This window comes from Poeciliopsis prolifica, unplaced genomic scaffold, assembly GCF_027474105.1.
Source record: "Poeciliopsis prolifica strain line A6 unplaced genomic scaffold, Auburn_PproV2 SCAFFOLD026, whole genome shotgun sequence".
Lineage (NCBI taxonomy): Eukaryota > Metazoa > Chordata > Actinopteri > Cyprinodontiformes > Poeciliidae > Poeciliopsis > Poeciliopsis prolifica.
The window spans coordinates 6,044,406-6,070,366 of record NW_026562401.1 but is presented as its reverse complement, the minus strand read 5'-3'; the positions used below and the strand labels follow the sequence as shown (position 1 = coordinate 6,070,366).

Sequence of the window (25,961 nt, the reverse complement as noted above, 5' to 3'; positions counted from 1 at the left end):
ATAATTTAAAAATTACATCATCAACCGTAATTTGATGTGTAATCTAGATTATCTGAAAGGCCTTTGAGGTTTAGTAGAGAATAAACGGCATCATGAAGACCAAGAAACAAAAAACAGGGAGAAAACTGACATTAAGCAAGAGAAAGTTGCAGAGATCCACAGTATCACAGTTGACATTTACAGAAAAACAGTGAAAGGAATATATGAGAAAATGCTTTTGTCAGAGCATTTCAAAATGAAGCTTCTTATAATCTGTGGCAAAACTTGAAAGGTGTTTCATTTATTTATTTGCATTTATTTCAAACAGGCTACAGGTTCCTCATCAAGTGGAGCGCCTTGGTGAAAGTTGTGACGCTCCACTTGTGAAAGTAAAATAAGAAATACTTCATCGTTCCCTCAGGAAAATTGTTTGAGAGCAGAAGTGCAGCGACTGCAAGATACAAGCAAAATAAGACTTAAAAATATAGATTATAGAATAAAACAGCAGCACCACCTCGGCATCTAAAAACAAAATAAAGAAATAATTAAATTAATGCACAAAATAAAAACAAATGTAAAAGAAAATCAGATGTAGCTGATTTTCTTGTAGCTCAAAAACTTCAATGCCTCAGATTTTCTAAAGTTAGCTTTAATTTAAAGTTGTATTTTGTATAATTGTGCAATAAAAGTCCAGCTGTGTTTTATTACCGGAACACATCTGTTACCAAAAACAACACAGGATGTTTATCATTCCTAAAGCTCATGAATAAACTGCAGAGATCTTGCTTGAAATGCAGCTTTTTATTAAACATTACAAAAGTATATTTCAAATCACATCCACTTCTCACATCCCAACCTGTTTTATGTACATTTACTTCAGATAAGGCAAAACAACTGAGCCTCTTGAAATAGCAAGTCATCAATTAATAATCAGCATGTTCTGTATAAATATTACTGGAATCTGGGCCGTTGCTACAGTGAGGTTTCCCTCAAGTATGTGAAGGGACGGCGGCGGCAGCAGCAGATTTCACCCTCACCCAGAAATGTACACATTACATCGAGGCGTTTGAGTTCTGATCCTTCACTCTGATTAATTACAGCCTGCTGTTAGAACACAGGCTCTAGGGGAATTACCAGGTTAATATTAAAAAACAAAACAAACAACAAAAACAGCGCTGTTTAATAATATCAACACCACTTACAGAGTGAGTGAGAGCCACTGAGTTTCACATTTGTGCATCTAAAAGTGAGGTTTAGCTGAAAGGCAGGAAATTGATGCATCTTATAGAAAAAAACCCACAAAATGTTCATAAAACCTTATAATATATATATATATATATATATATATATATATATATATATATATATATATATATATATATATATATATATATATATCCCTTACATTTTTCAATTACAAATCAAATTTAATCCAGAACAAACATTCATTGAATCAAGGCCATTTAGAGTTGGGTTTTAGTTGTACAGTGTGTGATTTTACAGTGCTTGTATAACCACTAGCAGCCATTTGCACAGAAAACAAGCCCATCATCGCCTCAGTGTTTCTGCAGAAACCTGTGCATGTTGTGTCATGACATCAGCAAGTGTTATGTATACATATATATGTATGTTCATACATAAATGGTGGCACTGTGCTTAAACCTTCTGTTTTGTTTCAATGCTGCTGCTGAATGCGGGCGCCAGACACGGGGCGACGGAACAACAAAAACACAGGAGCCTAAAAACAGAACCTGTGACTCATAAGTGCAATCCTGTGTCGACAGCATGAAAAGTCTCTTCAGTTCCACAAGTCTTAAAAATTTCCACGAAAAAAGAAGAAAGTGATGATGATAAACAAGCAGGAAACTGCCCCTGATTGGTTCACAATTACCCCGTGTGGCACAATGGTAATTTCCTGTAAACATTTTCTCAAAATGTTTATAAAAACCACCCCTCCCATTTAAAAACACAAAAATATAATTTATTTTTACATCAACATATATTCATATTTATATATTACTAAAGGCCTTAAAATAGTTTGTGTTCTGCTCCCCGAACGCCACAGTTCCCTTTCAGGGTCGAGCAATTTCAGCCTTGAACGGACCTGGAAGAAAACCAGAGTTTAGATTTTCACTCTGGATTAATTTTAAAATGTAGATTAAAAAGGAGAAAATGTGACTACTCACCTTTCCAGGAGTCAAAACAGAGTTTCAGTCTTGTTTCTCCGGTCTCTGGACCTTCTTAGGCACCAGAGTTATACGGAGGAGCGGCAGAATTAAATAAGCCACGAGGAAGAACAGGTGACCACAGAAGTAGACGGAAGAGTACACCTGAAAAATTAAACGAAACTTTAAAGATCGCCGAATTATCACATGAATTTTCTGATTTTCATCTTTCAAACTAAAACAAATCAAATATTTTCTTCATAACAGGTAACGAGGACGCACACTTCTCTGTTGAAATGGTTTTCGAGAGAAATGCGCTCAGTTAGAAAGAAGTTTAAATAATGTCGGATAAAGCAAGAAATGTTTAAGAAGCTGCAAGAAAAAAATCATTTCTCAGAAACAAAGTCAAATTTCAGGTGTGGAAGTTGAACAGAATGCAGCAGAAATATTTCTCCAATTTGAACATTGGAGCATTGAACTTCCATGGGTCCTGGGAAATCCTGGACTTGTAAATGTTGGAAACATCTAGGAAATCTCCCAATCAGGGTAGAAACTATAAACACAAGCTGCTGTTAATAGTTGGTAACTCTGTGCTAACCCTCATGAAAAATGAGGTTAGCATTATTTATTATGCTAACTTAATGAGTGTTTGTTTTAAAACAGTTTATCATAACTTCAATGCTTTACGTTAATAGTATAATCCTGTTATCTGTGAAAATAGAAATAAATGAAAGTTTTGATTTGCATACAAAAATCCATTGCAGCTCCAGATTTAAATGAAATTTGTTATCAATCTGCAAAAAGTGAGACAAATGGAATATCAGTTTTATTTCCTTAAAAAACTACAACATATTCTAGATAAATGGTGAATTATTGAACAATATTTAGTTGGATAAAGACCATTTTTTGAACTGCTTCACATCTGTGTGGTGTGGAGTCGGCCTGCCTGCAGAATCTGTGAGCAGGACAACTGGATTATATTCACCAATTCCAGTGGTTTTCTTGTTTAGTCTCCAAAACATGTTAAATGTCACCACTAATAGTTTCCATTGGAATAAGGTCGTGGGATTGGTCTGGCGGCTCCATAACATTAATCTTTTTTACTGGTGTCATTGGGGTCAGTAAATATTTCTAAATGTGTTTTGGGTTTGTAACTAAAACACATTTAAATATAAACCAACTGGTGCTCTTTAAGCAGAGTGTTCCTACTGTTACTTCAGTTAAGTCAAATGAGTCAATTAACCAATAAGAAGCTTCCACAGCCATGACATCATCAGAGGTTTTCCTCATTGTTATAAGAGTCAGTAATCTTCTAGTTTTAAAGCCATTAATAAATTAATTTTGATGTATTTTCTCTCTCATTATTGTGGCATTAGCAAGTAGAAATAATTTTGGAAATTTCAACCAACCTACAACAAAGAGATGTTTGGTCTGATTTAACTTCAGACAGTAAGAAAAAAAAAGTCTGTCTTTTTATTTGGAGTAGGTAAATTTCAGGTTTTGATTGTAAAGAATTACCACTACCCTACAAACCTTTTGATGCGTTATTTTGATATTCCTCCTGTTTCTGCACTTTTCATAAATCCTTAAAGCTCCCTAGAAGAAACGGACAGCATGGCTTTGTGTGGCAGCATCTTTCTGTTTAATAAAGCACTTTATTGGCTCAGCAGGGGTTCTGACACAAATTGTGTCGGGTCCACCGCCAAACATAGTTTAGTTCAGCTCAACTAATGCAACAAAACAGTAAGCCATAGCAGACAAAGGCTTAGCGCCGACTAATCAATTTGTTTCAAGCAGATTACAGAGAGATTTACTGTGAAAACCTCTGACAGAAAACCACAGGGTAGTCTTATGGCAAAATGTTAAACTTGGAAACTAATTACAGATTGTTTTGCAACTACATTTGCTTTCACTCCAGCTTCATGTGCATATTATTATTTTTGGAGTAAAAAGAGAGACAAAAAAAATAGAGCAAACATCTGGGCATCCAACCAACTGTCATAAAAGAGGAGAAAATAATTCAGAGGAAAATCCCGCTGCAGCGTGCGCACTATAAATTCACTAAAATGGGACCCTGGGCTATATTTCAACACCTCACTGCTGTCTTAGCAACATATTCCTCCCAAGTTGAGCCCTTTGTGCTCTTATTTACAGTGCACCTCTGGAGTTTAAAGAAGTGTTTTGCATTTGATACTCAAGGCGCTCCCATGAGCTGAAAATGGAAAATATAGATGAAGTAAAAAAAGATTCCCAAGCAGATTTATCTTCTTAGAGGTGTAGCCTCAGGAGATGTGTGTTACCTTGAGCCATTTGTCATAGGTGAAAAGGCAGAATGGCACCAGAGGATACCCCATGAAGAGCCAGTGGATAAACTGCTGAACTACGTAGACGAGGGGGTAGAGGTGGCTGTTTGCCAGCTTTGTCAGCAGGGGACTCTCCAGCACTAGAGACTGGGCCTGTTCAAAAACACATGCAATACATGAATGGTAATAAAGACACAGCAAAAACATGATTTCATAAACTAGTCCCACAACACTGTGGTGGTGAAAACCTCATAAGAATACCAGTAGCATCAGATTTCAGTGGTTGTAGGATTTCTTCTGGGTCTTTGGTAAAAAAAACTCCAAATAATTTCTCCCTTTAGCATTAGACATGAGTGTTTGTTTTGGTTGTATTTACCCAGAATGCATTCTGCTCTTTTTCACTTTCTTCTTTAGTTGAGGTCTCTGGTTTATATGTGTATTCAAAACGCACCAGAGTTCACTTCAACCGAACAGAGACCGGGGTTTTTAAGCGGACCACAGTTTGGGTTTTGGTCCGCATCAGAGTTTGATGACGCAGTCACACCTCTACAAACGAACCAGACTTTCTAGATAAACGACTGATTAAAGAGGACTAAACTGGGCGCCTGTTTAATCTGATCAATAGGACCACAACATGATTGATAGACACAGCCAATTAGTCACAAGTACACAACTAATTCTCATTTGTTTAATAGATTAAATATACAAACAAAAAATCCCAAACAACAAACAGCTCAATGATGCATCTCAGGTTCAGCAGAAGCCTGTCAAAGGCTGCAAAAACCATGTGGTAGAGGGGCAACTTGCTAATGCAATTTTCACCAAAATGCGAGTTATGCACTTATTTAAGTCTGTATTTGTTAAATTGAATTAGTTTAGATGAAAGAAAAATCACTGAACCATTGAAATGTGCACTCAATTCCTGTTTTTCAATTAGTTTATAATTGACTCTGCAACAGTCCTGGTTTAAAGAAATAATTAAAAGTGAGGTAGCAAAGCATTTTTTTCAGATTTGACTCTTCTCATGTCCTCCACTCGCCTTGTTTCTTCATGTTTTAATCACAATTTGATGCCACAGTCAAATGTTCAACAGAAAATCAGCAAAAAAGTCTTGAAATCTGATCTACTGACCAAGACTAATTTGAAATATCACATGGCTTCTTGAAAAAATTAGGGGTGTCTATAAACTTTTGTTGTCTCATAATTTTTCTGTGTGGAAAACAAACCTGCCGCTCTACAGTGATGATGAAAAACTCCATGGAGAAGCACAGGATGTATCCAGAGTGCAGGCCGTGCCAAATGGTTAAGAAGAGCAGCGTGGCCACGTGAGACAAGGTCTTATTTCCCAGGAACTTCAACCGCTTGAACACATGTCTGAAAAGAGGAAAAAGCCAAAGACACAAATCACCTTTTTGGCCATAAAAGCAGTCAGAAACACCTCGGCTGTCACAGCGACTTGAACGAACTCACCAGCAAGTTGTTGTTGCATAGCAACTGAGTTCATTAGTACATTTGAACTTTACATTTTCTAAGAAAGTTTCAAGCGTAGATATCTATGAAAGATGTCAAGTTCACACATTGTGTTCTGTATGAGCGCTGATGACAGCCTGCTGCACTGGCTGACGGCCTGACAGATGAGTACAGGAAGTGCTGCTGCTTAAAGACTCAGACGAGCCTCAGTGGGCTTCAGACAAGCTGTCTGTTAGATAGCTAATGGTCTAAACTCTACTAGAAACTTGTTTCAAATTGCTTCAGATCAGTCATGTTTGCTTCTAAAGCAGAAATCTGAGAGAAACACGATGACGTGCTGGAAGAAGATCATAAATCTGTGCAGAAGGAAGCTACAAAGCTAAACATGTGTTAAAATAATTAGATAAAAACAAAATATGATGCCAAACTCTGGTTTTAAACTACTTACTGATCTACTGAGTTATAAGATGCTTATTAAGAAAACTAACTGATTGATCAATTAGCTGAGCAACAAAACACCTCAACATCAGTAACATAAAATTTTCACGGCACAGTCTGACCTGCAGATTTATTTTAATGTCAGCAACAATAGACTCATACCACTCACCCCAGTCCTTCGAAATATTTTAATAGAAGGCTATTAAAAATGTAAATTTGTTTTAGGCTTTTGGTTTCAGTGTGGCACCTCAAGATTATCAGTAACCCCATCTTGAGGTGCCTCTGTTGTACCAGAGCATACCTCATGGATTCGTCTTCGTGAAAAACAACATTTCCAGATTAACTTTGATTTATAAACAAGACCTGGCTCCGAATACTGATTTATAAATTTATCTTGTGATTTTTAATTCATAAATGAAACTAGGAGTTGATATTGAACTGTTAGCATGACATGATGGTCTTCAGTCAGAAGCCTCTTTAGATTCACTCTGACACTGACTGCTGCTGGAGATGCTTCCTGCTGATGATCACCATGAATAAAGACTCTCTGAAGATACTTGGCTGATTTGAGTTATGACAACATTTCATCTCCATTCCTCATACTGGTGAAAGCTAATAAGAAACTGGATCTTATTCCCGCTCATTCTCGCAACCTGCTTTGCCAAGAGTTTTGCCAACAAACCTCGTCTTTGCTAGATTTATGGAAATCTATAAATCAAAATATAAATAAAAAAAAACCCACAACATTTATGTTTGAAGGTTTAGCTTCTAGTGGCTTTCTGCTTTTGCACATGGAAATAGTTCATCATGCTAATGAATATTGATCAGATTCTGGTCTTTTGTTGTACTTTCTCTCAAAGTGGAGAACTGATACAACAGAAAACTTTAACTGTTTTTAAAATCTAAATTATCTCTATATTTGAAAGTGATAGATATACAATTCTGAACCTCTGTGACACTCTGTGACATTAAACTGACACCCTTATTGGTATTTAATTAAAGAGAAAACGCACATTTTTGTAGCCATCAACAAGCTTCTGGCTTATTTGCAGCTTCATATTTGATTACTTTTCTTATCAGCAACAGTGGACTTCACAGACATTATTCAAGTTCCAGGCACAGACCCAATCTTTAGAAATAGTTTATAAATGTTAAATTCAGTTGAGGCTGAGCCACTTTCTGAAAGTTGAAGTTCGCCTTGTTTATCTTTTCCAAAAGCAGTTTGATGTGTGTTGGGGAGCACCGTCTCGCTGGAACAGCAAACTGTACCGAAGTTATGCTTATCTGGCCCAAATTGTCAGCTAAAATGAAAGAAACGGCCTGGAGTAATGCCACAGTATGCTTAACATCAACATGGACTGCAGCCAAGAAGAACCACCCTCTCCAGCAGGAAATCTTTCAGGTTTCATAAAGGTTTCCAGCTTGTGCAGATTGATTTAGTACAAAGAAGAAAGTGGAGCGATTTCGAAATGTCTCAACTTTACCTCACATAAATGACGGCACCAACAGGAAAAAACATTCAAAACAAACATCAACACTGGTTTAGGAGGAGTGAACTCTGTTATTAACCTTTTCAAAAAATGGTGGAATATGCCTGAAGCTACAATTTCTGATAAGTAAAGTGGTCACAAATTCAGACCAAAATGCCAGTATGTCATTGTAAAAATAGTGGCTTCTCTTTTTGCTATGGAATAACTGACCTACAAATCAATTAGATGTATGTATGTCTGTACATCTCATGCTGTTTGTGAATGAATTAGAAAAAAAACACTAAATTCTAATTTGCAAACTGAGTTAGTCTTTTTTTAAAATAATATCTCCATACTGGATAGAAGAACAAGTTAAATGCATCATTAATAGAGAAAAGCATAATATGACATCAATGTAGATGAAAAGTGTGCGTAAACCTCAGCCTGGTGTTAAATATTATAAACCTTTATAACTTTATGAGCGACAACAGAGTCGACACAAAGGCATTCGATCTAAACTCTACTGTTTTGAGGTGCTGGGAGCAGAAATTCAAAAATGGTTCATATGACACTATTAATAGATATTTGTGGGTTAAATAATTAGATCATCCATGTGTCAAGTATGCTCTGCATTCACTAAAGGCAAATTATCACCTATATTTCATCCCCTTAATATTTTCAGTTTTACTGTTTCACAGCCAACCCTCCTCTCCTCCGTTTTCTGCCTTCTAAGCAGTCTGAAGAGCGGAAAATGAAAGAGTAAGCAAAAGTTGTTATAGCATCCAGCGGAAATGGACCGTGTAATAAACCATAAGCTCAATAAATAAATTGCTTTGTTTGCTGAGGTCTTCATTGAACTGGGTCAGGTGCTGGAGGAATTTAATGTGCACAACTTGAGCTGGAAACTGTCAATGATTCCTTTTGACCTGGATGCCTACTTCCTTCTTGTTATTATTCCACAAAGTGCGGATTCTGATTGTATGCCAGTTCTCTCTTGGGAAAGGAAAGCCATAAATGGATAACTAATTGAACCGTTTCCACTACTGCTTCACTGATAGCTCATTAATTTTTAACTTTTACAACACCGCTTCTCTTTAGCTGAGGGAACATTACAGATCTTGGAAACCCCACTGACCTTGCAGCCCAGGCGTTTGTGTTGATGTTGAAAGATGCAATTGTTCCTCCAAAAAGGGGCGTCGTCTCAAAGAGCCACACCTTCATGTTGGCACAGGCGTCCCATTGGTGTTTCCCATTGACTACGCCGTTGTAGCCAAGACCAGCTAATATACAAACACCCTCCTATGAGAAATAAGACCCAAAAACATATAGTTTGTTGGTCACAGTATGTAAAAAGCTTCATCATACATGACATTTAAATTAATTTAATGTTTCTACAGAACAGCAGCTGTAAGACGGTAAGAACGGATTAGAGAAAGTAATAAAAAGTCAGGTTTGCTTTGTCTGAAATACCACAGATGATGTGATTGATAAAGAAGAGCAGCATCGCGTGAGCAACGTGAATCTTTTTAACAAATCCTGAGTAAAATGTGCTCTAATGGGAAAACCTTTCCTAAGAAACAATAAGGGTCATGGGAAAAGAAATATTTCATTTTAATTCATCACCCTTCTCTACACCCGCACTGTGACAGACCATTGATAAACAATGCTTTTTCATTTATTAATTTAATTTCACAACCAATCAGAATGCATCAGTGTGTTCTCAGAGTTGGATACTAATCACTTACATTTAATCAATTACATTTGTATTTTTTGAATGTACCTTTAAAGAAGAGGGAGTATTTATACTATGCTGTACTTTTTGCTTTTACTTGAGTAATTTCATTATGAAGTATTGCGACTCTAACTTGAGTAAAACTTTTTGGTAATCTACCCCCCTCTGGTATTTCTTCTTCCCAAAATGCAACTCTTTTACTGATAATTAAACCAGAGTTGTTTTTTTCTCATAGCTCGTCTCATCTTTTTCCTTTTCTCAGTGGAGGCTGCTTGGATTAATGTACAACATGCAGTTTGAGCTGAATCCATCTCTGCAGATTGCTTCAGGTCAGCCTGTGGCTCTTTACTCTATTTTTTTTTTAAAGCTACTTGTATCTCCACTGCATCATCACCTCCTCAAGGCATCTTCACGGTGAAACTTCACTATAATCTCATAAAGGACTTTCATGTCTTGTCCAGTTACAATAATGTGCAGAGGTGGGCAAAAATTGTACTTAAATGAAAGTGGCACTACTTCAACATATTTTTACTCTAGTAAAAGTAAATGGTAGCCATCCAAGAAGTTACTTAACTAAGAGTAAAAAAGCATTTGATAAAAGAATCTACTCAAGTACTGATTAGCTAATCAAATGATCAATCTTCCTAGTAAAAATATTCCGAAAAGTAACTAAAAAAAATTACTCGAGTAAATGTAACAGAGTAAATGTAAATCGAGCTCTAATAATGAGTGAGTTACAACAGATTTGTGCTTCATTTCCACATAAACATTTAAATACTTTTTTAATAATAATAAAAAAAACTGGATGTGAAGAGCATTTAGCACAGTTGAGATAATAAAGAAGCAACTTACCGCTATAACCCAACAGCTGACGTATTTATACAGCATAAATTTGCCCCAAAGCAGAATAAAAACACAGCGATACCAGAAAGGCTGAGCCTACAGGAAGGAAATGGTTTTTATTTTAGAAAGCTTGAATAAAAAAAATAAACAATATGAATGTTTTATCTCGTATCTGGTTTAAAACTTGACATCATGACTCATGTTCTCACCTCGTACTCATCTGTCAAAAGGTAGGTGTCTGGAAAAGAAGGACTAAATATTGCATGTATCACTAGGCAGAGAAAGCCCAGAGCAAACCTCTTCAGAGCTGGAACAACACTAAAACAGATATTAAGAGATAAAGGTTAACTCAAGGGCTGTGTCTCTGCTTTGTCTTTTAAACCAGAGATCTAATTAAGATAGTCTCTCTGCTCATTTGTCTCTGTATCACTCGTGGTTTTCCTGTCTTGTACCTGTTGGGAGGCTTCCCAGGGCAGTCGGTGAGCTCTCTCGACACCAGCTTCTGGTAGCTGCGCATCGTGAACTGGGGACCCACCAGGAACCCTCCGTAGAAGTAGGAAAACCCAAAGACCTCGAGCAACGTGGGCACTGACGGCAGAGCGGCTTTCACCTGATCGGCGCTCAGCTGTGACTGGGTTTATAAGACATGGGAAACACGGAATAGATATCAGTAGAAATAAAAAAAATAAAAACAACTGCAGACAAACGTTGGACGACGTGGCTGAAAATTCATATCAGTCGATATTAATAATTATTTTTTGTTTTAAATATCTGAAGTTCTGAACTGGTGGTGTGACCTTTCCCATTTTAGCCACAGTTTCCGCCCCAGGGCGTTGTTTTTTCTTTATCTAAGTCATCAGGCAGAGCGGTGAAACCTGAAACTGCTGCTGCGCCAGTTACTCAACAGACTGTTGCTAGGTAACCACAAGTCACTCTACAGGTTGTTGCTAGGTAACCAAAGAGTGAGTGAGCTGGGTAAAGTCACCAACCTCGTTTCGCTCACCGTTCAAGGTTGAGCAAATAAAGTCTTTCCTCTGCCTTCATCTCCCAGAATGCCAAGCGTTTCTGGATCAGAGTAAAATGGATATCCTAACAGATGAATGAATCATCTGCTGATATTGATCACGCCTCTATTGCAGAATATATTGTTATTGATTTATACTGCTGACCTAAGAAGAAAAGGCCATCCACCTTAACCTGATTCTCTCATTAATCAGAGAAAAAGACAAGAAATTTACAGTAACTCTGGGAAAAGCTGCAGCGATACATAACTCAGTTGGAAGAATTTGTCAACAGGAAAACTATTATTCTCTAAAAATATGGCCTTTATGGAAGAATGACCAAAAAAAAGCAACAATAAATCCTGTTCACACTTTATCACAAGCCATGTAAGAGAAACAACAAACCGCAAAAAGCTTACTCTACTCAGATAAGAATAAAATCTCAACATTTGCATTTGTGGTATGCACATTAATCTGCAAACACGTTATCTGTGACAAAATATGGTGGCAGAGGCGTCAAACTGTGGTGATGCTTTTCTACAAAAAGGACAAGGAAGTTGAGAGCAAGATGAGTGAGGCTAAATGCAGAGAGATACTGAAATAAAATTTGTACCATCCTACAAAACACTTAGAACTGGGACAGAGGTTCACTGTTCAGCAGGAAAACGACCATAAGGAATATCCACGCGTTTTCCTGTTGTTGCAACAGTCCAGATCTAAATCTATCTATGAAAATGTATGTACATAGATGCTCTCCTCCGGACTGACTGAGCTTGCAAAGAGTGACGAGAAGAAAAATGTGCATAAAGTGTATAAAGGCATAAAACTGCTAAATGGCTGAAACTGAAGTGAAAGCTGGGTCAACAAATAATGAACTCAGGGCTGAAGGCTAGAAACAAATGCTAAACTTTTCAGTGGTCTTTGGATGATTATAAAAAACTAAGAAAATCAGTATTCAGATTACACTCATTTATGAAAACACGTGAAAAAAACAGAACAAAAACATACAATTAGGTTTCAATTAGTGTGACTCAATAAAAACCAATGATGAACAATCAGAAACTGTCACACATGTATTTTCTCTGCTAGAATTGAACTGAAGCTACCAAAGCAAGTAAACATAGTAAAAGTTATCAATAAGAGTGCATAGAAAATAAATTAATATGAATTCAGGGACAAATAACAGCAGGTAATTGTGACTGGAGCTATATGATAATAAAACATTTGTTCTTAATCACCTGTACTGCGGTACGTAACTAATAGGAAAAGTGTTGTGGTTTGTTTAGAATAAAGGATCATCAGACCGGCTCCTGTTCAAACAAAAGCCCTTTTGTTTCCATGGCCTGGATTGCAGACTGTCCTGTTTTTAGAGGTTTAGAGGTTTCAGTAGATCAGTGGTGATATACGTCTCTAGCTGCCCCAGACAGTGGCTCATTTAGGATTAAACAGTGAGATACTACAGATGAAACTTTCATCAATCCTTATTTTATTACACCATGTTTCCGTCCCGCTCCACATGCTTTGGCATTAAAGAAACAGTCCTGGTGTGATCATTAAGGAAGGTTAAAGTTCGTTCCATTGGGTCATTGTATAATATCAGAAATACGAAGTGTGGTTGTTATATTTTACACACTGATAATGCAACAACAATTCAACATACTGTGCAGCTCCGGTCTAATTTGTCTGTTGCCATGGCTGAATGATTGACTGGAGAGGATAAAAGCTTCATACCCTTCAGTACATCTACTTGTTTATTTCTGGTTAAGTTATGAATTTGCAAAGTCTTCCAAAGGTCTATTTTTTAATAGAATTGCACAATAAATTAAAATTGGGTAAAGCACAACAGCAAAGGACAACTGGGATGAAATATTCAGTAGGATAATATATTTCATGAAAACGATCATTTCCACCAGTACATCGAGGCTTTTAGATTTGCTTTCACTGCTCTAAACACCGACATTTGACAGATGTAAGTGAATGAGTTGTTAAAGCTCATAAAAGGTGGTGATCATAATTGATATCATCAGTGAGACATTCAGCTACGTTTTCGCAATTAGACATTTTTTTACCAGAAGAAGTTTGTGATGCAGGTCCTCAAGGCACACTGCCCTGAATGTTTTAGATGTTTTCCACACGTGATTTCAATTGATGGCTGATTAACAGGATTTTGTTGAATGCAATCAGGTGTGTTAAATCAGGCAAACATCTAAAACATGCAGAGCAGTGTGCCTTGAGGAGCAGGGTTGATCTGATACAAGGGTGTTTAGTCCTCAGGAGAAAATTTAGACTAGCTTGCTGACATGGCAAGAAGGTAATTCTTGAATCAGGTGTTTGAGGACTGGAGTTGTAGAGTCCTGATATAGAGTAAATGCCATCATACTAATTCACACACAAAGTCCTGCAGCTGCACAGTATAACTTCATATACTTTTTATTTTTAGTTTAGACAAACCCCCAGGCATAATCTTTTCTGAAAACTCCTTATCTTTGATTTTTTTCTATGATATGACTAAAAAAGAAAAACGGGAAGCTATGAGAAGATAAGAATGAGAGCAAATAAAGTGCGACACAGTGAACCCATTGAATGGATAACATCGTAAGCAAATATAAGCAAAACAGACGAGCCAACTCACTGGTTCTTTGCCACCATCGTAGAAATCAAATGCCAAACCTGTGAACCAAAAGAAAGCAGAAACTCTGAGCGACAACTTGGCCTAAACTCATGATGAAAAAATAATCGAATCAAGTTACTGCTTTTATGATTGAAGTAAAATCAGCTGTGGTCTACTTACCGATGAGTTTCAGTGTAAGGACACAATGAGGCATCGTCCACTTGATGTCATACTCCTCTGTTGCTGTGTAGTAGTATCCTGCCAGCAGGTACAGCTGCAGGAGGACAAACAGAATATGAAGTGATACAGTCGCTGTAAGCGTCGTTAAATTATGGCCTAGCTCTAAGGCAAGCTGTGGTCCAGAGCCGTCGTCCTCCATCTTTTGGCAATGTTCCAACAAAGCTGAGACCAAATGGACCTTCAGCAAAGATTCAATTTGTAGAAAGTCCTGCTAGTATGCTAACCATCTAAATTGTGTATGTCCGAGCAGATTTTACATTTTAGCATAAAATTAATAGAAACAATTTGGTCGTCAACAGCTTCTAAAATCTGGTAATGACCTGAAATGAAGGACAGAAGCCACAGCTTTAATTTCTCCAATCAGGTCAGAGAAAGAGCCAGAAACACACCGATACTGTCCCTCCCCCACCTGCTGCTGCATGCTCCCTGTCAGCATATTATTATGAGTGATCAGATACGACTTTTAAAATTCAGATACAATGCTGATATAGCAGCTCTGAGTATTAGACGATAGTGATGATGACAGTATTGACACAAATATACATACTTTTATTACTTATTTTGAAGTTTGGTCTGTTAGAAAGATCATGTGATTATTACATATTAATAATAGTCATCAATAATAGGAATAAGAACAACTGACCCAAGGCCTTCTGGATAAATTTTAGAAGTAGGCTGATATAAACTATACTTTTTTTTTTTTGTAGCTCGGATTGATATCCGATATTAATATTGGATCGGGAGACACCTATATAATTACAGATGAAGAAGACGTTACAAGAGCACCGCCTAATTAACCGATATCAAAAGATTAATTATTTCAAAACATTTTTCTGTGGTTTCTAATCTATCCCCATGAGCCAATTTTTATCAAAAGCATTTTAATGGCAACACTTGGCAGCAAAATTAAGCTTTTAAATCCTGTGAAAAAAGAGGGAGTCGTTTTAATTTTACCTGCTGCATTTGGCTTAATTTTTAGATTTCTGGTATTCATCATTTGTTGCTCAGGTTCATCTCACTTTTTAGAGCCTCTGAAGAGAAGATAATTATTGTGCTATGCTGATTCATAAAATCAAAATGCTCCTGATAAAGATGGAAGAGAGAAGCTCATATGATCCCTAGGAAAAAAGGACAGCATGATTTTTGCAGGTTTAAATCTGAATTAAAGGTTAAAACCATAACAGACTGAAAAGGTTGTAATATATATTGCAGAAAAGAAAATGCAAATACCCAACAGTCCATTTTTAGAAACATGGAGCCCGAGTCTGGTGCTTAGACACAAATCCATTAACCGGGGCACATAAAGATGGGGGAACGCTCACCATTTGAAATGTAAAACTGCTCAGGACGCCCGTTACCGTCCTCCCCATGAGCCTCAGCATCAGAAACTGGACGAAGATGCATACTGCGGAGTGATACAGCTGGGAGCCTGGGAGGAAGGTGGACAGACGGGGGAGATGAAGGTGAGAGCAGCCGAGTGTGACCTGTTGGACTCAAAACGTCAACAACGCTTTTCTTTATACATTTTAGTATTGGCCGAGTCGGAGAAAGGCAAAGACATAAAACACAAAAAGAACATAAAAGTAGTTTTCAAAAGGAGGAAGATAAAAGCTACAGACCTGCTGTAAAGTCCAAGCGAAGCCACAAAAGAAAGAAAAGGGAGAAATCAATGTTTTGCTGTTAGAAGTAACTCGAAATGGCACTTGACCACCATGAAGCCCAGGCTCTCATTTTACTTGGGTTCAAAGTGATTTGTTATTGCTTCAAAAGTTTTACTTGTCTAATTTAAGGTGCAAATAAAGGTTTCAATTCTTGTGTTGTACGAGTCAGGACGTGATTGAAAACAAGCTGTTTTTTAATTGGTTGTAAAATTATTTAAATCAAATCTCATCTCTCAGTAGCAAGCTTCAGCAGTAATATCCTGAAGTCGTCTTCTCTATGAAATCTGGTCAACACTTCTTTGCAGCTTCAGCTCTTTATCAACATTTTCTTCTACATTGCTCTGTTAAAGTTGTTGCACCTCTAAACTTTTGCAGCCATTTTGTCCTAGATTTTCTACCGTGTTTGGGTCCATTGCCGAGTTGACGACCTAATTTCTTCCAAGTTTCAGTGACTGCGAGGTGCTTTGCTCCAAGAAGTAAAAGAAGCCTAAACCATCACTCTGTTTGAAGGGCAGCATGAGGAGTTTAAGCTAAAAATCAATGTTTAGTTTTCGACACCGAACAGAGACATTTGGACGTCTCTACGTCGGTCCATTCAGTCCATGACAAATTTCCTCTCGGGACAATAAAGTAGATTATATTCTATTGTGCTTGTATAATGTGTCTGAAAAAATTTTCTCATAAATGTTGTGGTTCATTAACATTAACAAACCAAAGCAGAACTGCCATGCCCTTTTTAGTGCGCTTGGCCGCCTGGAAGCCTCTAAAAACAAGTTAGACTTGTTCAATGGGAAAACCCATGAGGTTTTTCCTTGTTTCTTTCAATTTTACAGGGTGATTTTACTAGGACGTCCACATCTGGAAATGCTGACTGGCAGTCTGGACTTCAACTTATTTAGAAATGGGTTTATAAACATTCCCAGACTGACGGACGATAGGAGAACCTTCAGTAAGGTCATTGCTCATGTCCTTCCACTCTGGTGTTAAAACACATCAAGAAACAGACAGAAATCCCTTGTTTTTAAATAAGCTGATGAAGTGAATGTTATTGGCTGCACCTGGTTGATACTTTCCCCCTGAAATTACAAGTGAAAGGAAAGAATGTACTTCAAACACAGCTTTTCCATCGTTTTTAGTGAAGTGTCCCATTATTTTGGCACACTGGACTTTAGATAAATAGTAGCTTAAATAATTTTAGAACCTGAAAAAGCATCCCCCAATAATTAAACGAGCAAACTAATTGGTTTAAAAATAAAACATGTTTGGATAGTTGTCAAATAAACTAGGCTAACTCGTTAAAATTAGTAGTTATTTAGCAACACAATAATTATCATCTTAATGGCTTAAATGGAACACATGCTTAAGCCACATCATGCATCCGTCTGCTTATCTACTACTTCAGACCTGAACTAAACACAAAGTTTTGATTAGTTAGGTTGACTTTTTAAGTATTTACAATATTTTAACTTTTTTTTTTTTAAGGGAACAAGTCTCCACCAACATGCATGGCGTGAATATTTAGATGCACATTCCTTGTGGTCAAACCTGCTGGCAAAGTCAAACAGGACCAAATGCACTTCCCCAGAGGTGACTAAGCAGAAGTTGATGATTCATCCAACTGCAAAACAGAGACTGAACTGCAGATGGACGGATAAATGTCAGACTTCACCAAGTCAACGGATTCAGATCCAAATCTTGAAGTCAGATTTTGTCTCAGTCAAGAGAAGGTCACATGTTTCTATCAAGAGTCTGAAAAATAAGCAAGTTGTTTCAGAATTAAACCATACCAACTTTATTTATAAAGCACTTTATACACCGGCAGGACCAAAGCGCTAATCACAATCATAAAATGCAATGCCATTTTAAAAAAGAAGAGCTCGAATATAAAATACATATTAATATACAGAGACAATAAAACAAAGTGAAACATCTAAGATTGTGTCAAACGCCAAAGAAAAAAAGATGGGTCTTAAGAACAGTGAGTGAAGAAGCCTGTCTTATGTCCAAAGGAAGATCATTCCATAGCTTGGGAGCTGCCACAGAAAAAGCACGGTGCCCTCTGAGCTTGCAGTTTCTCTTTGGCACCTTCAGGAGCAACAGATCAGCTGACCTGAGGGAACGGTAGGGTGTGTAAGAATGCAACCGCTCAGTCAGACAGGGAGGGGCAAGTCATTAAGAGCTTTAAAAACAAATAAAAGGATTTTTAAATGAGTCCTAAAATGGACTGGCAACCAGTGTGAGGAAGCTAAAATAGGGGAAATATGGTCAAATCTTCATGCCTGTTAAAAGACATGCAGCAGCATTTTGTGCCCTCTGCAGCTGGGAACTATATAAATCACTGACTCCTATATAAAGTGCATTACAGTAATCCAGCTCTGTGGTCACAAATGCATGGATCACTGTTTCGAAGTGCTGTCTGGAAAGAACAGGTTTTACTTTGGCAAGCTGCCTTAAGTGGAAAAAGCTGGATCTTACAACGGTTCTATTGTGTGCTTCCAGCTTAAGGCCAGCACCCATCTTGACGCCCAAATTTGTAATAACCGGCTTGACATACTGGGCCAGAGAGCGAAGATTGGTCAGGGAATCTGCAGTGGATCTGCCAAAAATCACTACCTTTTCATTAAGTTTCAAGAAATGTAGGGCCACCCAGGCCTTCAAATCTCCCAGACATAAAAACAGAGACGGAAGAGAGAAGGAGTCTACGTTCTTTAGTGGTAAATATGTCTGTGTGTCATCTGCATAACAATGAAAATCAGTCCCATATTTTCTAATAATACAGCCAAGAGGAAGAAAGTACAAGAGGAAAAGAAGAGGGCCTCGAACTGAGCCCTGTGGGACACCACACAACAGTGGAGCAGAGGGAGACATATGAGCAGCAAGACAGACGCAAAAAGTAAACCTGAAAACCTTAAGAAGTAGCAGCTCTACAGTATGAAGTATTTTAAAGTGCTCACTTTAAAATAAGTTATTTAAATAAGTGTCCTTCCATATAAGCTCTTATAAATCCACATAAAAATTATGGGTCTTTTTGTTCGTACGGCAAAAGTCTTTGCCTAATCTCACATAATTCTACCTCTCAAATTTCTACAAGTAGAAAAAGCTGAAATTTGTCGCTCAGCCTGTTGTCAACTTTTTCATTGAACTTAGTTTTATGGGACAGCCTCACTTTGTGGATCCACAAATAGAAATTGAAAGAAGATGATATCAGCAGATTGTGAAATCTGCTAAGAGCAGTTCTCATTTTTGAATATATTTAAACTTTTACATCTTTGTGAAAAGAATTAACCTGTTTTTACAACTGTGGGAGGATGGTTTAAAAAGTTCCTGTAATGAAATAACTATTGCATATATACATGGATGAATGTTGGATATTTTATTTATTTTCAGCAGTATTTGCCTCCTTTGCCACAATTATAGCACTTTTTGAAGCAGGCAGCCTTCCGAACGATGTGTTTTTTTCAACATTTCAGCCATGCGGAGAAGAATTTCTTAAGTTATTTCAAGATTTTCTCATGTCCTTCGAATACTGAAGAAATTTAGTGGAGAAGAAACAGAGGGAGAAGAGGTTAGCAAGTTAAAAAGGAAGTCAATTATCTACAAATCAAAATTACGTGCTTAATAGACATTCAACAGAAAGAAAGACTTTTGATAAGTGACAACATTACATTTGTTTTCATTCCAATAAACTTAATAAACTGAGCCTTAGAGACTGACTTCTTACAAAATAAAAACACTTAAACATTTTCAAAAACATGAGAATACTCTGGAATACAAGTGTTAGTGTATGCAGATGTGGATTAGTTTATGCCACTGTAGTTTTTGAAAAATTACAGTGGCAAAAGTCACAAAAAACTCACATAATCCCTAGCTTCCCCATGACCTGGTTAACATAAAGGTCACCTGGATTTATTTTAATTTTTAAGGCTGTAAACTGTAAAAGAAAAAAGAAAAAAAAAAAGATCCAATTTGTGAGTGCCATTTTTCCAGAAAAACATCTAACTTCGTAATCTGGGTGTTATTGAGTATTAGGATGTGATTTTGATTGTCTGCAGTAACAGTTTAAAGATAAAACAGACAAACCAAACCACCAATAGCATGCCAACTTCAGCTTGTGCTGACGGGAAGGTTAGCAACTCCCACAACATTTTACAATGTACAGAGAAGGCTCTTGCACAATCTCTCCATATCATCCAGAGTCCTCGGTCCTGTCTTTGCCTCACCTCACAGATTTTCTACACGATTATTTCTGGGAACTGAGATGGTTCTGTGTTGATTAAAACACAGATTTTCTAAAAGGCCCAGGGTGAGCCAGCTTTAGGTTCCTGGCAGAGAGCACTTGATTTTTATTTTAAATGTTATTTCAAAAAAATCTCATAATGCCCAAACACACCTGGAGCATTTGTTGTCAAAAAATACAAAGTTAAAGTATTACGTTTTTGTTTGTGATGGTAGTACAGAAAAGTTTTTTACTTGGCACTCTTTAATGCAGATTGCAAGCAGTGAACTTCGGGGATTATCTAACTGCATAAATGTGCACTAACTGAATGCTGTTTTTTTTTCTACATGCAATTTTTTTTAGATTTACCACATTGCAGATGCAAATCAAGCAGCTACACAATTAAAATCTTCGCAGCAGCTGTACATTTTTCTCTCCATCTCACCAAAGTTGAATGCTGCTAGCGCCAAGCCAGAACAAACGTGGAACAAGTGGATAACTGTGGCGGGCTGGTAGAAAAGGAACCAACGATACACCAGGGCGAAAGGATACCCTGCAGGAGGAAGAGACAGAAGAGATATGTTAGTGCGTGTCTTCGGCTGATGAGCCACAGTTCACTACTGATATCAACAGCAGTGACCTTGTGGTTCAGGGAGTTACACGTACACACAATTAAGCCTGTTAAAATCATTTGAAAGAATGTGTGGTGTGTTGAAGACAGACGGATTAACGCTCTGTGATCAGGGTAAGGTTTGTTTTTCACAAAACATGGACTATTTGAAGCTATGTGCACAATCAGGGAATGCAGGCTGGTTTGATGACGAGGGAGCCATCAAATTTAGTCACATTTAAATCCCTAAACAGTGAATAAATTCACCTGATTGGGTCTAGCGCAATCCAAAGTTTACGAGAAAAACAAATGAACATAAAGATGAGCGCGACAGAAACCTCCAAGAAGTCAGAATATTAAGGTTTACGTATATGAGGAACATACTTAAGTAAAAGTGGATTCAAACCAAATCATCTGATTGCATTGAAAGAAATTGTTTTGAAAGCTTTATAAAAGAGATAAAAAGAAAACTGAACCTGTCATTTCTTTCTTATCAAAATGTCATCAAATGTTTCATTTTGTAGCTTTGTAAATCAAAAATTGCAGTGCTATAAAAAGTCCCTCCCCTCCTTACAGATTCAGACTTTTCCCCCATTTTAGTCACGCAATAATGTTTCAGATCAAATAACACCAGTCTAGTGTTGCATGATTTAAGGAAGCAAGAAAACTTGATCCTGTTAAATTGGCTGATCTGCAGAATGTGACTGTATGGCAGCTGTCAGAAGTCCTTTACAAGTTGTCTTTGTGATTTAATATATTGTTTAGCTCTTAATCAAAGATAACGTTGGGTAAACAAAAATAGTTTTCAAATGATGACTGTATTTATCAAGTAGAAGAAGAACATGCAGTACACTAAAAGATCTCAAAAAGCAAAGCTTTACTTTCAAAGTCATTTCTGAGCGAACCAAGTTCAGAAATTGAGAAAAACGGTGACGAACACTCCCAGGACTGGTTCGCCTCCCAACTTCAATGAAAGAGAGCATCCCCGACTCATCCAGGAGGAAAGGAGCCAAGAGCATCTACAGCACTACAGACCGCACTGCCTCAGAAAAACTGGCAACTGTTAGAGACTTCCTGAGAGAAAATCATTGCTGAGCAAAAAAGCACAAAGGCACATCTTATTTTTATTCTTCAACGCATCAACAACAAGCCATATGCTTGTTGCATGCTTTAATTGCATCCTGCTGCAGTTAAAGCATGCAGGATGACTGCGCTCCAAAACAAGAAAGTCCACCTGTGACTATCTCAAATTAAGCAGAAGGGAGTATCCTAGTCTAGTCCTGTCATGACTGCAAATTATTGTAATAAACGACAATAATGTTTGGAGACTATTTTCAAGCAGTATTTTTATAATGGAAAAATGATACAAGTTTGCACTTGCACAGATCAAGTCACTTTGATTTTGTTCGTGTTTCGAGACACTGGAACGGAAGGATATTTTGACTATCCAAAATAAAAGACAAAAACAATAAATAAATAAAATGGAAATAAAATCCACGTACAACTGAAACTATGGATCAAATGGATTATGATGTCCCAAAAATGGCGCTTCAATATATATTAATCATCTGAATGGAAATTATTGCTCCTGAATGAAGTTAGGCTGATGGTATAAACCAACTCACTCACTCTTTGGTTACCTAGCAACTCACTCACTCTTTGGTTACCTAGCAACTCACTCACTCTCTGGTTACCTAGCAACTCACTCACTCTTTGGTTACCTAGCAACTCACTCACTCTCTGGTTACCTAGCAACAGCCTGCTATGTGCACGGCAACAGCTTACAAATTAAAAGCCATGTGGAGTGAGGCATTAAAATGAGTTCATGAGCTCAAGAATAAACTGCAGATAAAACGTCACCGGCTCGGCAATATTTCAAATATTGAAAACAAAAAACGAACCAATAATTATTGACAGCTTTTTTGATATCTTTTTCCAACCCTACTCACATTTTAATTCATCGTGCGATTAATTGCTTGTTGAGAAAGGGTAAGTCTGGAGTCGATAATACTCAAAGATCGATCAGTATTTTCGTATTAGAAGAATCCTGCAAAGAAGAGTGAGCCATATTTCCTTCAGAGCAATGTGACAGCCTCGTTATCAGTTACCACAAATACTTGATCGCACTCATCAATAATTATTTTCAATTGATAAATTAAGTCATCGTTTAAAAACTGCATTTTCTCAGATTACTTTTGTCTCATATTAACATTTTTTAAATATTTAAATGTGTGAAATGTAAGAAATGTGCAGGGGGGGGACTAAAGGAGTAATAAGTAAAAGGAACCCCTGAAAATCAATGACACCAGAGCAAGTCAGTTCCAACAGTTTATGTTATGCAATAAACCTTTAGCAACATGCAGTAACAGGATGACGCAAGAGGATAACGTAACCAAAGTCTAATCTGAATGGCCACGTTCAGACCACAAAGTATCATGGGAAGGAGTCCAGAGGAAATCAGACGTGTACGTGTGCAGGAGCAAAGTTCAGAAGGGCGAGCTCTCTGGGGTGCAAACATTTGTGACCCATTTTGGAGAGGTTACTCCATGTCATGCTGCATTCACAAAACTGAACCCTTTCCCAACTCGACGTCAAAACGAGTGCTAGAACCCAGGAGGTGTGTCTGGGTTTTTATAACCAATTGACGTGCCCTGCTTTTCCTGCACACAGAAATAGACATACTAGTACAACACACAGATGCCATATCCAAATCAGGGCTTCCTGTTAAGCCTATAATAAACCTGCAGGTCTGATGGTAAAGCCAAAGACAGTGTGCTTTAAAAAGAAGTCAGAATGAATGGTCTACCTGTAACCATCTAAGAGTTCGTTTTATTATATTTTTGTATTATTATTGTGCTGAATGTATGTGGCTACATATGACTAAATAGGATTTTATTTCACTGCGTTTCTTCAAATCCAAAGTGAGAGCAGGTCTGAACTGCTTGAAGTACCAATATCTAGTTTAATGACTGTCATATCACTGTGCTTGATTGGTCATAAAACCTCCCTGATCTACATCACATTGAGAATATATCTTATATTGGTCAAGAAGGTGATGACTAGACAGTACGGTCAAGCTGAATGGCGCTATTAAAGCAATCTTCTTTAACACCTCAGCAGGGTCGCAGGCTGACTGCACCCGCGCCACGCTGCACTGATGAAGAAATGCATGCATTCATTCAAGCCAAGCCAAGAGTACCTACTGCTCAGTAGGCTAACATTTCTGCATCAAGATCTTCCTTGCAAATTTCAAGTGAAAATGACATTTTCTGAGAAACCTAATGTTGGGTTTTCCTTCAGAGTTAATCAGAGTAAACCCTTGAAAAGCTTCACTCTCTGTTTTCCCTTTTTTGTAAGTGAATTGACTTTTTCTTCATAGTCTAATTCACAAAAATGCACCAATAAGAAATCATTTGGAGCAGTTTTTAAAAATTGTATTTAGTTAGATTTTTTGAAAATGAGAATGAGGAGTTGAGAGCACATCCTGGCAGTTACTGCACAAGTCCTTTCACCTCCACCAACACATGACAGTTCAACTAAAGTCTGGTCAGTTAGTTTCTAGAGTCTGCCACTGAACATTTTCCTCACATTTTTTTCATTCAACCATCACACAGTTGCCTTTATTTAGGTTTTATTGCAAAACCTTTGAATATTTTACGTCCTAGCCTCCTAGATGTTCAGATCACACAATGACAACGGGTGTGCTATTTTTTAAATAGTAATATTGATTTAGTCACACACATAAAAGGCTGTTTTGCAGTTGAGTGACTGAGTTAGCTGACACCAACAGTTCCAGAAAACACAGGCAGCAGTTGGATGCTGTCACCCGGACCGCTGTCAGCTCTCCCGGCTAACACACCGACATCTTCACCAGGCCAAAACTCACCGATTAAAACCGATAAGATGAGGCGAATCGCTGGCTCCGGCGAACCTAAAGACTCCGACAGTTTCTCCAGCAAGGGAGCCGCCATCTTTCTTGTGGGCGGAATCGTCTCTTCAACGACGAGTCAGTCAACTTTGGAGGGTGCGCTTTTTTTAAAAGCTCAGCCCCATGTCCGCGCTTTAACGGCTCGACCTCCTTTTGCTGTCAGGTTTTCTCCTCCTACAGGTCCTCCTCTGATGTCTTCATCATTATTATATCAAGGATTTTTTTTTCTGAATCCCGTTTCTTAAAGTTTTTGCTACGAAATAGCCAAATGTGGGCAGTAAAGCCTGTCTGACCGCGAAGGAAGCTAAGAAGAAAAACTATGTTCATTGAAAACAGACGAGGGAATGTTGTACCAAGTCTGCCCCCATGTGGCCAGTAGAAGGAACAACAAGTATTGACACTGAAATAAAATGTTATAAAACATTCAAAATCCCTTCATTTTATCGGTGATATGATTTTTAAACAGTATTTACTATCATGGAAGTGCTCCAATCCAGAAAAATGTGGATAAAGATATTTTTAAGCGAAAGATATGTCTGCCTTCAGGGTATGAATGTCACCGGCTGGGTGGTGATTGGCTGCTGGAATAGCATGAGAAAGAGGAGGGACATGTCCTCCATGAGTTACTGGAGTTCATACTTGTTTTTTGGTAGGTTAAGACAGATATTTGTCATAACTTGTAACTTCCTCGTGGTAATTAGTTAAAATGTTTGCATATGTCAATCAAGTTGACATATGCATGATGTAAATCCATTTTAACAGCAGTTAAAATGGATTTGCATCATAAAAACACAAACACAAATGATGGTCAATGTTTATATAAAAGACAACAAATTTTTGCCTCATTGTCTGATTATAAATCTACTCTGTTTTAGCAACAATTGACTAACTGTATAAACGACAAAGAAAATGTCTGAGATTTTTTTTTATTTCTGCATGGCCAGGGCAAAATGTTTTTTATATTCTTGCACAAATCTAAAATAGCTTGCAGACTTTTTGGCGTATTCTTCTGTAGGAAGTTATTGACTGGATCCGGCTCTGCCCACAATTATGTTTTATTAAGGGACTGAAATCAAAGCCTTCGTTTTCACTCCTGCACTTCGCCTTTGTTGACTTTAAGCCAATTTGTAACAGACTGCATTGCTTCAATATTTCCATGAGTTTTCCCCCATAATGCCATCTATTTTGGAAAATCCACAAACTTTTTGCAGCAAAACCTAAACGAAACATTACGCTTGATATAATGAAGGGTATTATTTCTACGACCAATAAGAGTGTAGCAAATTTGTCCCAGA

General features: G+C 37.5%; 1 protein-coding gene across 1 annotated transcript; it reads right to left on the bottom strand.

The window, feature by feature from the left end:
• Positions 1–1,381: 1,381 nt before the first annotated feature.
• lpcat3 (lysophosphatidylcholine acyltransferase 3) lies at positions 1,382–25,001 on the bottom strand. The gene is made up of 13 exons (XM_055047824.1): positions 24,625–25,001; positions 20,574–20,681; positions 15,574–15,680; positions 14,192–14,285; positions 14,033–14,070; positions 10,852–11,030; positions 10,609–10,717; positions 10,409–10,495; positions 8,960–9,123; positions 5,674–5,821; positions 4,445–4,600; positions 2,166–2,309; positions 1,382–2,083 (listed from the first exon to the last, which is right to left on the bottom strand). The coding sequence occupies exons 1-12, from the start codon at positions 24,707–24,709 to the stop codon at positions 2,190–2,192; spliced, it is 1,395 nt and encodes a 464-aa protein (XP_054903799.1). The 5' UTR covers positions 24,710–25,001; the 3' UTR covers positions 1,382–2,083; positions 2,166–2,189.
• Positions 25,002–25,961: the final 960 nt, after the last annotated feature.